This window comes from Cheilinus undulatus, linkage group 2, assembly GCF_018320785.1.
Source record: "Cheilinus undulatus linkage group 2, ASM1832078v1, whole genome shotgun sequence".
Lineage (NCBI taxonomy): Eukaryota > Metazoa > Chordata > Actinopteri > Labriformes > Labridae > Cheilinus > Cheilinus undulatus.
This window is the reverse complement of record NC_054866.1, coordinates 55,470,460-55,487,775: the sequence shown is the minus strand read 5'-3', so window position 1 is coordinate 55,487,775 and position 17,316 is coordinate 55,470,460. Positions and strand designations below refer to the sequence as shown.

At 42.9% G+C, this 17,316-nt stretch overlaps 1 protein-coding gene across 1 annotated transcript; it reads left to right on the top strand.

Annotated features, from left to right (window-relative positions):
- Positions 1–72: 72 nt before the first annotated feature.
- Positions 73–16,007, top strand: LOC121517370 (zinc finger protein 708-like). The gene is made up of 7 exons (XM_041799075.1): positions 73–146; positions 4,446–4,571; positions 8,064–8,190; positions 9,590–9,930; positions 10,137–10,179; positions 11,423–12,254; positions 13,551–16,007. The coding sequence occupies exons 2-7, from the start codon at positions 4,455–4,457 to the stop codon at positions 14,317–14,319; spliced, it is 2,229 nt and encodes a 742-aa protein (XP_041655009.1). The 5' UTR covers positions 73–146; positions 4,446–4,454; the 3' UTR covers positions 14,320–16,007.
- Positions 16,008–17,316: the final 1,309 nt, after the last annotated feature.

The following is a 17,316-nucleotide window of genomic DNA, read 5'->3' as shown; positions in this document are numbered from 1 at the left end:
GATGGATCCAGACTGTAGGGGGCAGCAGCGCGCCTTATCTTCTTCTAGCCTGCCATACTATCAGAGGAAGAAGTGAAAACGGAAGTAAACAGAGCGCCCTGTTCAGGACTTAAAACATCTGGACGGTGTGTTTGACTTAATCACAGGTAGAGTCTGTCTCTTTTCATATTTATCCTGCTTTACATTACTTTAATACTTTATCATGGTTTCAAAAATCCTCTCATATTAATTCGTTTTGGTTTATTTCCGTTAACGGGGATTTAATCCGGCATAGACGGTAAAACAGACCAGTTTGAACGATTTTTTCACATGTAGAGCTCATTTCACTACTTTAGCTTCATCTCTGCCTGTTTAATACAGGTTAACACGGTTCAACATCGTTTAGTTCTGACTGACTCCACTTTTTATATACAAAAATAAAATATTTAAGCTGCTCTGAACCATCTAAACTGAGACTGGTGTAACGGTGTGGACAGTGACCGTGCTAACTGGTGACTGGCCGTATCCGTCGACAATCTTGTAGCAAAGAGCAAAAACCTGTAGCACAACATATAAAAAGGTTTCTTTCAGCTCTAAAACCAACCAGTACGCTAAAGATATGCTAATAAAGTAAATGTACTTTGGAGAACAAACCAAAACAGTCTACTGCATCCCTCAGCTAATGGCTAACAAAGCTAACAGCCTAAACTACAGCCCTCAGCTAATGGCTAACAAAGCTAACAGCCTGTACTACAACCATCAGCTAATGGCTAAAAAAGCTAACAGCCTATACTACAACTATCAGCTAATGGCTAACAAAGCTAACAGTCTACACTACAGCCCTCAGCTAATGACTAACAAAGCTAACAGCCTACACTACAGCCCTCAGCTAATGGCTAACAAAGCTAACAGCCTATACTACTGCCCTCAGCTAATGGCTAACAAAGATAACAGCCTATACTACTGCCCTCAGGTAATGGCTAACAAAGCTAACAGCCTATACTACAGCCCTCAGCTAATGACTAACAAAGCTAACAGTCTAAACTACTGCCCTCAGCTAATGGCTAACAAAGCTAACAGCCTATACTACTGCCCTCAGCTAATGGCTAACAAAGCTAACAGCCTACACTACAGCCCTCAGCTAATGGCTAACAAAGCTAACAGCCTATACTACTGCCCTCAGCTAATGGTTAACAAAGCTAACAGCCTATACTACTGCCCTCAGCTAATGGCTAACAAAGCTAACAGGCTATACTACAGCCCTCAGCTAATGACTAACAAAGCTAACAGCCTAAACTACAACCCTCAGCTAATGGCTAACAAAGCTAACAGCCTAAACTTCAGCCCTCAGCTAATGGCTAACAAAGCTAACAGCCTAAACTACAGCCCTCAGCTAATGGCTAACAAAGCTAACAGCCTAAACTACAGCCCTCAGCTAATGACTAACATAGCTAACAGCCTAAACTACAGCCCTCAGCTAATGACTAACAAAGCTAACAGCCTAAACTACAGCCCTCAGCTAATGGCTAACAAAGCTAACAGCCTAAACTACAGCCCTCAGCTAATGACTAACATAGCTAACAGCCTATACTACAGCCCTCAGCTAATGACTAACAAAGCTAACAGTCTAAACTACTGCCCTCAGCTAATGGCTAACAAAGCTAACAGCCTATACTACTGCCCTCAGCTAATGGCTAACAAAGCTAACAGCCTACACTACAGCCCTCAGCTAATGGCTAACAAAGCTAACAGCCTATACTACTGCCCTCAGCTAATGGTTAACAAAGCTAACAGCCTATACTACTGCCCTCAGCTAATGGCTAACAAAGCTAACAGGCTATACTACAGCCCTCAGCTAATGACTAACAAAGCTAACAGCCTAAACTACAACCCTCAGCTAATGGCTAACAAAGCTAACAGCCTAAACTTCAGCCCTCAGCTAATGGCTAACAAAGCTAACAGTCTAAACTACAACTATCAGCTAATGGCTAACAAAGCTAACAGCCTAAACTACAGCCCTCAGCTAATGGCTAACAAAGCTAACAGCCTAAACTACAGCCCTCAGCTAATGGCTTACAAAGCTAACAGGCTATACTACAGCCCTCAGCTAATGGCTAACAAAGCTAACAGGCTATACTACAGCCCTCAGCTAATGGCTAACAAAGCTAACAGCCTACACTGCATCCCTCAGCTAATGGCTTACAAAGCTAACAGCCTACACTGCATCCCTCAGCTAATGGCTAACGAAGCTAACAGCCTACACTGCATCCCTCAGCTAATGGCTAACAAAGCTAACAGCCTACACTGCATCCCTCAGCTAATGGCTAACAAAGCTAACAGCCTATACTGCATCCCTCAGCTAATGACTAACAAAGCTAACAGCCTAAACTACAGCCCTCAGCTAATGGCTAACAAAGCTAACAGTCTAAACTACAGCCCTCAGCTAATGGCTAAAAAAGCTAACAGCCTATACTACAGCCCTCAGCTAATGGCTAACAAAGCTAACAGTCTAAACTACAGCCCTCAGCTAATGGCTAAAAAAGCTAACAGCCTATACTACTGCCCTCAGCTAATGGCTTACAAAGCTAACAGCCTACACTACAGCCCTCACCTAATGGCTAACAAAGCTAACAGCCTACACTACAGCCCTTAGCTAATGACTAACAAAGCTAACAGCCTAAACTACAGCCCTCAGCTAATGGCTAACAAAGCTAACAGCCTAAACTACAACCCTCAGCTAATGACTAACAAAGCTAACAGCCTAAACTACAGCCCTCAGCTAATGGCTAACAAAGCTAACAGCCTACACTACAGCCCTCAGCTAATGGCTAACAAAGCTAACAGCCTAAACTACAACCCTCAGCTAATGACTAACAAAGCTAACAGCCTAAACTACAGCCCTCAGCTAATGGCTAACAAAGCTAACAGCCTAAACTACAGCCCTCAGCTAATGGCTAACAAAGCTAACAGCCTAAACTACAACCCTCAGCTAATGGCTAACAAAGCTAACAGCCTAAACTACTGCCCTCAGCTAATGGCTAACAAAGCTAACAGCCTAAACTACAGCCCTCAGCTAATGGCTAACAAAGCTAACAGCCTAAACTACAGCCCTCAGCTAATGACTAACATAGCTAACAGCCTAAACTACAGCCCTCAGCTAATGGCTAACAAAGCTAACAGCCTAAACTACAGCCCTCAGCTAATGACTAACAAAGCTAACAGCCTATACTACTGCCCTCAGCTAATGGCTAACAAAGCTAACAGCCTAAACTACTGCCCTCAGCTAATGGCTAACAAAGCTAACAGCCTAAACTACAGCCCTCAGCTAATGGCTAACAAAGCTAACAGCCTAAACTACAGCCCTCAGCTAATGGCTAACAAAGCTAACAGCCTATTCTAGACAGTACAATACAATACAAGAACTTTATTTATCCCAGAAGGGAAATTCAGTCGCCTGGGATTCTCATCTGTTTACTTTAGAATTATACAGTCTAAAGTCTATAGTCTATAGTAGTATAGTAGTATAGTAGTATTGTATAGTAGTACTATAGCAGTATAGTCTATGGTCTATAGTCTTTATATCATCACTATTAGATCATTGTAACTCACTGTACATGGGAGTCAGTCAATCCTCCTTTAAACGCTTACAGTATGTCCGGAACGCTGCTGCCAGATTTAACAGCTACCAAAAAATATGACCACATCTTCCCCGTGCTCTCTTCCCTCCACTTGCTCCCTGTCCATTTTAAAATCCATTTTAAAATTTACTACTTGTTTTTAAATCATTCCATGGTTCAGCTCCCTCCTATTTATCTGACCTTTTAACCCCCTACGCTCCAACACTTTCACTCCAGTCCTCTGATCGGTCTCTCCTGGTCATCCCTCAGATTTTAAGGAAATTCAGAGGCGACCGCTCTTTTTCAGTTGCAGGCCCTCGTCTATGGAATCAGCTACCCCCTCACATTAGATCTGCCAACTCGCTTTGCTCCTTCAAAGCACAGCTAAAAACACATCTTTTTCCTTGGACTTTGACTCAAATTAGACTGCTCCCTCATATCCCTTTTCTGTTAAACCAACACTCCCAGTATTAACGTCTCTTTACTCTTTGTATTTTTTGTCTATTGTTCTTTGCTGTATTGTATATATTCTTAATTGTACCTTTCCTCTCTCTGTAACTTTGGTCAGCACATGCTGTTTTTAAATGTTCCATATAAATAAATTGGACTTGACTATCTGGACCAGAGCCAATGAGAGATTAATAATTCACATCAACCACCAACAGATTATCTGGACCAGAGCCAATGAGAGATTAATAATTCACATCAACCACCAACAGATTATCTGGACCAGAGCCAATGAGAGATTAATAATTCACATCAACCACCAACAGATTATCTGGACCAGAGCCAATGAGAGATTAATAATTCACATCAACCACTTAGTTAATTATTAATCTCTATTTTTAGATTTCCAGAATGCACCTCACCGACACGTTCCGGCAGCAGACCGAGAGCATCCTGCAAATGGCAGCAGAGAGTGCTGTGTCCGTGATCCTGAGGGAGCGGAAGGAGGCCCAGATGGAGCGGGAGGAGGTGAGGAGATAAATTAGACTGGACCTCTCTTTCCCAGGGCTTATTGAGCTGGACCTTATTACTAACCCACACTGTGGAGTGAAAGACCCAGGGCCAGCTGAGTGCATGCTCCCCTGGTCCACTAGACCAGTTAAATAGAGCCTTTGGAAAAACCTCACCAGAGCCCTCTGCCTGTAAAAATCAGCTGATAGTTGACTGCTCTGAGCGCGCTCTCTTCAGCCCGGTGGTAGACTGGGTTGTGGACCTAAACATGGCTCGTCTTTGTAAAGTGGATCACAGTTTTCCAGGCTGTATGTGATCCACAGATGGATCCAAAATGTTTTGACGGCTGCTAAAGTAAATGTCTGTACTGAAAAGAAAACTCAAAGGTTTGTGTAAGCACTGGGTCATGTGACCTCTAAATCCAAAGACAGTGATGTCTTTAAAATACACTGCCTGGCCAAAAAAAAAGTCACTACCAAAAAAAAGTCACACACTCAAATATTTCATTGGACCACCTTTAGCTCTGATTACAGCACGCAATCAATACGCTTCTGCAATGTCACAAGATTTATTTTCATCCAGTTTTGCATTAATTTTAATATTGTTGATTGGAGAGTCTGACCCCTGCGCAAAGCCTTCTCCAGCACATCCCAAAGATTCTCAATGTGGTTAAGGTCTGGACTCTGTGGTGGCCAATCCATGTGTGAAAATGATGCCTCATGCTCCCTGAACCACTCTTTCACAATTTGAGCCTGATGAATCCTGGCATTGTCATCTTGGAATATGCCCGTGCCATTAGGGAAGAAAAAATCCATTGTTTAAGAAATGAGAAGTTACTCATTGCATCAGCTGGGGTTAAATAACTTGTTGCCAGCTGAAAGATAATCGCCCATGCAGTAACTATCCAATAGGAGGCTCATATCTATTTGCTTAGTTAAATCCAGGTGGCGACTTTTTTTTTGGCCAGGCAGTGTATATTCTATGCTGTTTTCACTCCAGTAACAGGTGGTATGGTGTCACTCTGTTGTATATGTCTTTGTTATATTCTCTGAAACTTCTTCATCCACATAAAAAAAAACATAGAAACGTACTGTAACCTGCTGTGAGAAGTACACCATGGCTGCGTCTCACTTCTTTTTATGGCTTGGGTCTTTGGCGTGAGTCTTTTCCTTGAGTCTTAGTCCCGCCCACAAGAGACTCATGGAGAGACTGAGGAATTGACGAGGAAGACTGAAGCCATAAGACCGATGTTTTACGGCCCATAAGACGTCCTTCCCTCTGCAGCGTCACGTAAAGCGACATCAGTTTATGATGACGGGGCCAGCTGATCATCAATCAGCTGTCAGGAGGCAGAAATAGCTGACTGTGTCTCCATAAACTTGTTCTCATTTATTCTAATAGAATATCTACACTGACAGTGTTTGGTCTCAGTGTGGGATCAGAAAACACCTGCATGAAGAGAAACCTGCAATATATAAAAAAAACATGCAGACTCTATCTACCAGCAAATGCTTTGTCAATAAGTTATTATCCTAACTATTCAGTTTGAAGGCTAATGATCAAACCTGACGCTCACTAACGATCAGACTGATAGAAACTTTATTGAGTCAGTGATGATTTAAGACTGCTGCTGTCTGACTTTAACTCTATTCATAATCTAATAAACAGAATTAACTGACTACTAACCCACCCAGCAAAAAGAAGAGTTGAAAAGACGTTAAAAAAACGCCTCCACTATATCCACATAACGTCTAGATTTAATAGAAAAGTGAAAGGTGAAATGCAGTCATTTTCGGGTCATTGAAAAGGCGTCTCTGTTAAGACTTCGCTGTAATATGGTCATATTTTAAACGACTATTATTGGGCTAATTTGGACTAAATCAGACTGACAAAACATAACTCATTTTCCTACGACTATCTTTTGACTAAATTAGGGCTATGACGAACTGAATGTAGAAAAAAAAACATCTAAATGATGTTGGTGTTTGGTGGGAAAGGGAAGATTTATATCTGATTCTGCTGATTTCATGAGATTTTAACATGTTTTATGTTTGAAGGTGAATCAGAAAACAAATCAAATATTAAACTCCAAACTGATTCACTCTTATTGATTTTATTAAACGTATTCTCAATATTTCACTATAAATGCTTATTTCAAACACTTCTTTTAAATCCCAGCCCATCATTTATTGAGCCTTTTAAAACTTCTGATGTTTTTTTCTTCTTTTTTATATTGTCTTGAAAGTCCGTTGAGTCTGTTTATCGTCTGTTATTAACTCTGTTTCTCCTCCATTATTTATCTCTGCTGGTGCTGAGAAGTTTCACTGACATCCACCGTGTAGCAGCGTCCAATCAGAGAGTGATATCTATTAAGGGGGTGTGTCTCTGAGTAAAAACAGTTCCGGGAAGCCTGCTTTCATGTGTCTTTGCTCATCGGTCTTCAAATCTCAGTTCTCGGTCTTATGGCTTGGGTCTTAAAACCACGTGAGGGTCTTTGGGACGGTCCTTAAGATGGCGGATCAGAAACCACTTCCGGTTCTAGCAAATCTGGAGGACCAAGGACCAATCAATAAGTGACTTGGGATCTGGCCCATGTCAGTAGCAGGCTGTTTCTAAAGACACGTCCGGCTCACTCAGACACCAGTCACATACTGACGTGGGAATATTTTCTCTGCTCCTCTACAAGGACCATATTTCACTGTTGTAGGCCAGGCTTGTGTATCTGAAGTCCAGTCTGAAGCAGCACTGATGCCCAATCGGGCGTCTCTGTTCTTGAAAATGACTGGCTGTCATTACCATGGAAACTAAATGGGAACATCCCTAATCAACAGGCCTAATCACAGAAGAAACTGACCCAGGATGTAACGTTACAATCCCAAAACGCTGTTTTACCTGTTGACTTTTTAGGTAGGATGGGAGCCACAGTCCTCATCTGAGACCAGGATCAGAGCCACAGTCCTCTTCTTAGGGTGCACTCACACTGGGCCATCCATACCATGCCTGGGCCTGTTTGAGCTGAGGCCAGAGTGAGTGCAATTGTTCTGTGTTTGGCGCGGCAAGCTTCGCGGCCCTGGCACGGCATGGATGCAAATGAAGGAGCACAAGCACGGGAATGTGACGTAGTGTGAAGAAACAACAAGAGGACCCGCCTTAGAGGAGAGGTAGCAGCTGCATTCTAGAGACAGCAGTATTTTTCAAGAGAGAGAGAGAGAGATATTTTGTCTCATTGTATTTCAACAAGTTACACAGATTTTATAAGAGCTTAAGAATTTAAGTTTGCACAGCTCCACTACGATCTCGTTCTAATGATCAGAGCCTCAATTCTCTACTTAGACCAGGATCAGAGCTACAGTCCTCTTCTTAGACCAGGATCATTGACATAGATGCTACGGAGACTGCACATGCTCACAGCTTGCTTTCTGTTCAACAGATAAACTTAAATTAACACTATGGTCCATTCTGACTTTTGGTTTGGCATTAATGGTTTAAGGATTATTTGTTTTCTCTTAGGCTCGCCTCACCGCCGTGCTCTGTGCCATGAGCAGAGAGGCCACTCGTCAGATTGTCAGAGTGTTTGCAGAGCTGTATGGAGGCATGCTGATGGAACAGCAAGCACTGAAGAACCAAGTCTTCATGGGTTGGTAGGTTGGGCTTCATGGGTTGGTAGGTTGGGCTTCATGGGTTGGTAGGTTGGGCTTCATGGGTTGGTAGGTTGGGCTTCATGGGTTGGTAGGTTGGGATTCATGGGTTGGTAGGTTGGGATTCATGGGTTGGTAGGTTGGGATTCATGAGGTTGGTAGGTTGGGCTTCATGGGTTGGTAGGTTGGGCCTCATGGGTTGGTAGGTTGGGCTTCATGGGTTGGTAGGTTGGGCTTCATGGGTTGGTGGGTTGGGATTCATGGGTTGGTGGGTTGGGATTCATGGGTTGGTGGGTTGGGATTCATGAGGTTGGTGGTTTGGGATTCATGAGTTTGGTGGGTTGGGATTCATGAGGCTGGTACGTTTGGATTCATGAGGTTGGTGGGTTGGAATTCATGAGGCTTGTACGTTGGAATTCATAGATTGGTAGGTGAGGAGGTAGGTGAGGATTCATGGGTTAGTAGCTTGTGGTTAATGGGTTGGTACCTTGGGATTCATGAGTTGGTACATTAAGATTCATGTGTTGGTGCATTGAGATTTCTGGGGTTATTACATTGAGATTCATGGAGCTTTGTTACATTGAGATTCATGGGTTGGTGCACTGAAATTTCGGGGGTTGGTTCATTAAGGTTTCTGGGGTTGTTACATTGAGATTCATGGGTTGGTAAACTGAGATTTCTGGGGTTGGTTCAATGAGATTTCTGGTGTTGGTTCATTGAGGTTTCTGGGGTTGTTACATTGAGATTCTTGGGTTGGTGCAATGAAATTTCTGGGGTTGGTGCACTGAGATTTGTGGGGTTGGTTCAATGATATTTCTGGGGTTGGTACATTGAGATTCATGGGTTGGTACATTGAGGTTTCTTAGGTTGTTACATGAAGATGTATGGGTTGTTACGATGGATTTTTGGAATTTTTGTTGTTCCTATGCTCATATTGCTTGGGTTTCCCATGTTTAGAGTTTTGAAAATAAATCCACCAGGCCACTCCTGAGGGTGGGTGACACTCATTCTGGATTAATCATCCCCTGAAGAATTTAAAAAAGTAGTTTTCTTCTACTAATATTATTGCAAACACCAGTATTACTACTGCCGCTACTAACATTTCTCCTTTTTATACCGTTACTTACACTATTACTACTACTTTTTCTATCAATGCAAATACTATTGCCAGTACTATTGCCAATACAAACTCTTATACTATTACTTCTACTACTATTTCTACTACTACTACTACTACTACTGCTGCTGCTACTACTATTACTACTACTGCTGCCACTGCGATTGCTACTGTTTCTTCTTCTACTACTTCAACAGCTACTATTTCTTTTATACTTATTTATACTTCTATTACTACTGCCTGTACTACTGGACTTCTATTGTCCTCGCTGTTTATTTCAGATGGCCCCACCCACTCCCTGGATGTCAACCAATCAGCAGCCAACCCTGCTGCGCTTGCTGCAGCCATCCTCAGCTCAACCAAATCCAGAAGACACAGAGGAAACACTCCAGTCCCTCTGGTCATCATCAGCCAGCCGCTGCCTGGACCAATCACAGGCCAGAGCAGCCAGAGAGGTCCTGCTAACACTTATGCTAATGCTGACTCAACAGTGACGCCACCGGATATAACCCCTTCATCACTCCAGCCTATGACATCACTTCCAATGGTTATTCACCAGCCAGTCAGAGAAGCCACAAGCCTATTAGACACACCCACACAAACAGAAGAACTGGCTGATGATGTAAGTTTCAATAGGAAGTACTAAAATGTCAACATCAAAGCATTTATTATTCTAATGAAAAATTTAAATGATATTCGTTTTATAGGATTAGATATATAAGACTCTTGACCCCACAGACCAAGATCATTGGTTGATTACTACTGTCTGTTTGATTTTCTCTGTCTGATTAATGGTCACTGTCTAAATTTATCAACCCTGTGTTTCAGATGAAGATGGACATTGTGGGACAAGTGCCAGAGACAGATAGAGGTGAGTTAAACTTCCTGTGACCTATTTTCAGGAACAATTTTACTATTGAATGCACGTCTGGAGGTAAGAAGGGGTTAATATGTAGTGAGCAAAGATATTTATAACTAATTTTAACTATCACTCATGTTTTTCAAAAAACAAAGAACTATTCTGACTTTATAACTGTTATTATAGTTAACTTTTTTTAGTTAAACATTTGTGTACCAGGTACAACATACACAAACAACTGACAGACGGTTTTCCCCCATAAAACCAAATGATAGCAGGCTGTTATGCTTAACAAATGGAGATATTTAGGGGTCTGTTTTTTTTTTGTTTGTTTGTTTGTTTTTTTGTTTTGTTTTGTGTTTTCTTGCTTAAGCCAGAATTAAAGCCAGCTGATGTTTTACATAAAGATTAAAAATATGCACTGACATAAGTCATATCGGAGATAGGTTAAGAATGTAAAATCCACCGTGGTCTGTTGCTAAACTGTTCTGTTCCTAACGTGGATCAGACTGAATGAAACCACATCAAACAGAGCAGGCAGGTCTACGTCTATGAAAGTAGCGATGGAACAGGAGACTGTCAGACTGAGTTTGTTATAATGTTGCGCCTTTTAGCTCTGGCAAGCTTTCTGCAGTTTTCAATGCCTGCTAATGCCCGCGGCTGAGGCTAGTGGCTGCTGCCGCTTCGTTTTAACGTCGTTAGGATGATGACTCTGAAGTGACTTATAAGATCCGTCGAGGACTTCTTTGTACTCTTTGCGACCTTTGCAGGGCAAATTCTACACACAGGGCTGTGTTAACCTCCCTGTAAATACTGAATAACGCCACCTTGTTGTTAGCATTTTAGCACAGGGGCTGCTACTTTCTCTTCTTCTTTGGTGCTTTAATAGCAGGTCGTGTACTACGGCGCCACCTGCTGTTTCGGAATGTGTAGTCTCATGAGAAAGAAAACAAAAGCCAGCACTGCCGTGCTGGCAAAAATATATATGTTATCGGGGCTCGTCGTAATGATATAGGACCGATAAGAATGACGTAATAATTTCCTGTTATCGGCCCGATAGTTATCGTGCACCCCTAATTTTGACTGTTAGCCATCTTGTCTCTTCAAGATATAAGCGATAGCTGTTTTTGTTGCCTTTCTGTCTCTTGTTGCCGGTTTTGTTGATGTTTATTCTGGAATGTGTTGACAGTTTACTGTTACAGCATAACCTTGTCTCGCCTCATTCCTCTAAGTGTTTAATGAGGTATTTCTGCAGCCCTAAAGGAGGAGCTGGAGGAGGAGGAGTTGAATGAGGAAGAGCAGAAGGAGCTGGAAGAGGAGGAGTTGAATGAGGAGGAGCAGAAGGAGCAGCAGAGGAGAAGGAGAAGAGAGCTGTACAAAGAGAAGAGGTTCTTCTGTGAGCTCTGTAACAAAGGTTTCCATCAGAATCACCAGCTGAGGAAACACGTCTCTAGTCATGTCAAACCCTTCCCCTGCAGCTCCTGTGACAAAGGGTTCTTTAAAGCCTCCGGCCTGCAGCGCCACCTGCTGTTTCACCAGCTGACGGACGCCAGGGAGAGTGACCCTGACCGCCTTCTGAGCTGCGACCAGTGCGACAGGAAGTTTACTCATCTGCGTCAGCTGCGAGCTCACCAAGTGTCTCACCGTCTGCAGAAATCTCCTCTGAAGTGTAACGTCTGCGACCGCAGCTTCACCTCAGCCGGCTCCCTCAGGTACCACCAAGTGTCTCATGCCCAAGTGAAGCCCTTCAGGTGTGACGCCTGTGGCAAAAGCTTCACTCGAAAGAAGAGCCTCCAAGAGCACCAGACCATCCACACTGGTGCCCGGCCTCACCACTGCTCCATCTGTGGGAAGAACTTCTCCACCGCTGGGAACCTCCGCATCCACCAGAGGGCGCACTCTGATGAGCGACCGTACAAGTGCAGCGAGTGCAACAAAGCCTTCAAATGTAAGATGGGTCTGCTACAGCACCGACTCGTCCACTCAGGAGAGAAACCATTCATGTGTCAGACCTGCGGACTGAGCTTCAGCCTCAAGTACAACTTCCAGAGACACCTGAGGTTGCACAATGGGGAGAAACCGTATAGGTATGCAAACATTAACCGAACAGGTATGCAGACATTAACTGTACAGGTATGCAGGGATTAACCATAAAGGTATGCAGACATTAACCATACAGGTATGCAGAGATTAACCATACAGATATGTTGAGATTAACCGTACAGGTATGCAGATATTAACCGTACAGGTCTGCAGGGATTAACCGTACAAGTATGCAGACATTAACCGTACAGGTATGCAGAGATTAACTGTACAGGTATGCAGGGATTACCCGTACAGGTATACAGACATTAACCATACAGGTATGCAGGGATTAACTGTACAGATATGTTGAGATTAACTGTGCAGATTTGTTGAGATTAACCGTACAGATATGTTGAGATTAACCGTGCAGATTTGTTGAGATTAACCGTGCAGATATGTTGAGACTAACCGTGCAGATATGTTGAGACTAACCGTGCAGATATGTTGAGATTAACCGTACAGATATGCAGAGATTAACTGTGCAGATATGTTGAGACTAACCGTGCAGATATGTTGAGACTAACCGTACAGATATGTTGAGACTAACCGTACAGATATGTTGAGACTAACCGTACAGATATGTTGAGACTAACCGTACAGATATGTGGAGACTAACCATGCAGATATATTGAGACTAACCGTACAGATATGTTGAGACTAATCCTACAGATATGTTGAGACTAACCGTACAGATATGTTGAGACTAACCGTACAGATATGTTGAGACTAACCATGCAGATATATTGAGACTAACCGTACAGATATGTTGAGACTAATCCTACAGATATGTTGAGACTAACCGTACAGATATGTTGAGATTAACCGTACAGATATGTTGAGACTAATCCTACAGATATGTTGAGACTAACCATGCAGATATATTGAGACTAACCGTACAGATATGTTGAGACTAACCGTGCAGATATGTTGAGATTAACCGTGCAGATATGTTGAGACTAACCGTACAGATATGTTGAGACTAACCGTACACATATGTTGAGACTAACCATGCAGATATATTGAGACTAACCGTACAGATATGTTGAGACTAACCCTACAGATATGTTGAGACTAACCGTACAGATATGCAGAGATTAACCGTACAGGTACAGGTATAATACTCATAAAATCATAACTATTTATAACCTTTATAACATTATAGTATTTATTACATTCACAGCACTAGGTAAGAGTTTACCTTTTCATTCCTCATTTTTTAACACAGATTAATGGCTTTCTCAAACATGAATGAGAACACCTGTTCATCTCACAGTGCTAATGTGCCTCCCATCCAACAGGTGTGATAAATGCGGCGAGGCGTTCACAGGTACATGGGCGTTGAAGACACACATGCAGATCCATGGCGTGGAGAAGGCGTTCATGTGTGACCTTTGTGGGAAGACGTTTTTCTACAACTGTCAGCTGCAGAAGCACCAGCGGCTCGTCCATGGTGAAAAAGTTCGAGAGCGGGTGGTGAAACGGCGGGCAACAGTGGTAAAACCGTTCGGCTGTGGGACATGTCTGAAGAGTTTCAGCACCACGACGGCGCTCAAGACACATGAGAAAAGCCATGCTGAGAACAAGGAGTTCACCTGCGACACCTGCGGGAAGTCATTCCACCTACGACACCTGTACCTGTACCATGTAAGGCAGCACAGCGGCGACAGACCCTTCGTCTGTGGCGTCTGCCAGAAAGGCTTCCTGCTCATGACACAGCTGAAGCAGCACGAGACGCTGCACACGGGCGTCAAACCGCACAGGTGTGACCAATGTGGCAAAGCTTTTAGGACGTCACAGAATTTCCACCGCCACCGCCTGGTCCACACCGGAGAGAAACCGTATGAGTGTGCTGTGTGCAGCAGGAAGTTCAGGCAGTCCAACCAGCTCAAGGCTCACATGCAGATCCACACTGGGGTTAAGCTGTACACCTGTGAGCGCTGTGGCCGTGGCTTCTCTGAGTCCAGACAGCTGAAGAAACACGGCTGTGGAGACGAGAGTGAAAGGACAGACTCCGACAGCAAACGTCGAAAAGAGAAGAACCTCTTCCCCTGGTCAGAGATTCACTGAGTAACATCAGAACTTTTTCATCTGGTCAAAGATTCACGAACAACAGAAGAACTTTTTCATCTAGTCATAGATTCACTGAGTAACATCAGAACTTTTTCATCTGGTCAAAGATTCACGAACAACAGAAGAACTTTTTCATCTGGTCAGAGATTCACTGAGTAATATAAGAACTTTTTCATCTGGTCAGAGATTCACTGAGTAACAACAGAAGAACTTTTTCATCTGGTCAGAGATTCACTTAGTCAAAAAAGAAGAACTTTTTCATCTGATCAGAGATTCACTGAGTAACAACATAAGAACTTTTTCATCTGATCAGAGATTCACTGAGTAACAACAGATGAACTTTCTCATCTGGTCAGATTCACTGAGTAACAACAGAAGAACTTTTTTCATCTGGTCAGAGATTCACTGAGTAACAACAGATGAACTTTCTCATCTGGTCAGAGATTCACTGAGTAACAACAGATGAACTTTCTCATCTGGTCAGAGAACTTCATAGAGTTAACAGAGGACTCAAAGTTGCTTAAAAACATTGGCATGTCTACCCTGGTTCTGTCCACTGATCAGCTGTTTTGTTTCAGAGAAAATTGATGGATTACAGTTGAAATAAAACTCTGAAAGGGTTTTGTGTTTCTTTATTTTCAATTTAATGAATCAAAGTCAGAGACGGTTTCACTGGGTTAACTAAATGAATATTGACAAGATTAATCCATCCATACTCTCATCCATCCATCCCTCCCCTGATTCAGGTTGACTCCTTATGAGCCAGATCCAATCACCTGTCCTCCCAGGGATCTGTTCCAGGTCCTCCTGGAAGATCCAGGGATGTTCCCGGTCCAGATGTGGAATAGAATCCTTTTAGTGAGGTCTGAGTCTACCTAAGTTCCCATCTCTCAAATGACCAAAAGACCACCAGAGAACTAAGGAGTCCATCATCCATGTTCTGGTACCAGGTAGTCTCATGACCCACGGTGCCCTAAACATGGCGTTGTTGTGGTCCAGTCATGACAAGCACCACTAGAGGCATGTCAGTTTGGCTAAAGTTCATAGTATGTCCACTTTATTTTGAAAGGTTTTTAATGAGATCAGAGTGTCTACAAGTATTTCACTCAGTCACCTCAGGTATGATCCTGGTTAAGCAACCTATGTCCAGGACTGCTCTGGCCCTTGATGGACATCATCCAGGCCTTCTCCAGGACCATTCCCTGTCACTCCAGGTATCCTCCACAATGCATGCAGCCATCCTTGTGGTCTGGTCCAGCCCACCAGGTACCCAGTATGCTGTTAGCAGATCTGGCCCCGGAAGGAGCACCAGGTGCCTGTAGAAGCTCAGCTACTGCTCCTGTCTCTCTTGTCTGACCTTTCCCATCCCTGCTCTCCTGACCACATCAACATTAGCCAGACCATATTTTTTTATCCACATGTTACAATGCTTCATTAATTTATTTATAGAGCATTTACCAGGACTTATAATCTGGTTTCACTCTCTTTTTCTTAGAAGACTGTCCTTTCCTGAGGTCTTCCTTTTTTCTAATAACAGCCTGAGTGAGTGGGAATATATATATCCATTAATGCATTTAAGTTGTAGTAAAATATAAATGTGGTGTAATATATATGAAAATGTATAGTTTCATAACTCCTTTTTCTGCTTTCAGGCTGCTCATGCTTTCCAAATAAAACTAGCTTATTTCTGCCTGCCAGTGATATTTCTCTGTGTCTGAAGACAGTCTATATCAGTGGTACTCAGCCTTATTCTACCAAAGAGCCTTATTGTCTTAAAATACTTTAGCGAGAGCCACATTCCAAAACTGGGGATGTGAGGAAGATCCATAGATCAGCTGATCCATGGTGGAAATAAAATGAAACAGTGAATTGGTGGAGTATTGTGTAGCTAAATTGGATGCAATAGACCACATAAAAATGTCTATAGTGGCAGAAGAAAGAACATGTTTCTGATAATGAACGTATAGTTTTTATTTATGTAAGTTCCTCCTGGTCTAATGGCGTGTTAGAACATTGGTTTGAGCTCTGAGAAGCTTTTCAAAGAGTTTATGAGTTATGGTTGGCTATTTGAGTGTTTATGTCTCATACTGGAGCCCTGCAATCGACCAGTCCAGGGTGTACCCCGCCTCTCGTCCAATGACAGCTGGGATAGGCTTCAGCGACCCTGCGACCCCTAACGGGATAAGTGGTATAGAAAATGGATGGATGGATCTCATACTGGGACATTTACTGTAGTTCTGTGGCTCTGTTTAACTTAAAAGACATGTTTTCTATTTTTTGACTCATTATTGATGCTTTTAGCTAAAGTGGGGAGGGGCCTCATATGGTCTTTGCCCCGGACCTTGAAATGACTAAATCCAGCCCTGCCTCACACCTGCAGCCTTCTACATCGTTCCAGCTCACCTAATTCTGCAGCTTTGGTTTCCTGTTTCTGCTCTTTTGACAGAGTTTATCAGCAGTACATTAAAGATCAAATAAACCACTCATGTTTGGACAAGTTTCTCTAGATATTACGTCATTTCAACATGTGATCCGTGTGTGTGCGGGTCACTGATGACGACGCGTATTGCAATGATCATCATAAAATATGAGTACAGAAGAGCATCAGCAGGAAGCAACTGAAGAAACTTGTTAAAATGAGGGCAGAAGAAGCTTCAGTTTGAACACAAGACAGCAGACCTGTATGAATGAGCTTACTGAAGAGATGCACCTCCAGCAGACTTCCTCTGCTCTCACTAATGCACAGTCCTCTGCTGCACAAACGGACGATAATAATACACAGATTAAAAGGAAATAAAAGTGTTCATTAAGACTTGGCACTAAAGAGCCACAGGCGGCTGGAGAGCCATGGGCTGAGTGTCCCTGCATTATACATTAAGCAAAAAGTGGTGGTGTGGTGCATTCCTTCAATAGTTTTGTTACTGTTTGAATTGTAATTCCTGTTAGGGGGGCTGAGGAACATTTTAGGGTGGCTTCAGGCCCCCATATAGGGCC

Bases quoted from the DNA above. Each gene is read 5' to 3' on its own strand.
- LOC121517370 (XM_041799075.1), top strand. From the start codon at position 4,455: ATGCACCTCACCGACACGTTCCGGCAGCAGACCGAGAGCATCCTGCAA. The intron at 8,191-9,589 runs GTTGGTAGGTTG...TGTTTATTTCAG, and splicing joins GAAGAACCAAGTCTTCATGG to ATGGCCCCACCCACTCCCTG. The intron at 12,255-13,550 runs GTATGCAAACAT...CCCATCCAACAG, and splicing joins AATGGGGAGAAACCGTATAG to GTGTGATAAATGCGGCGAGG.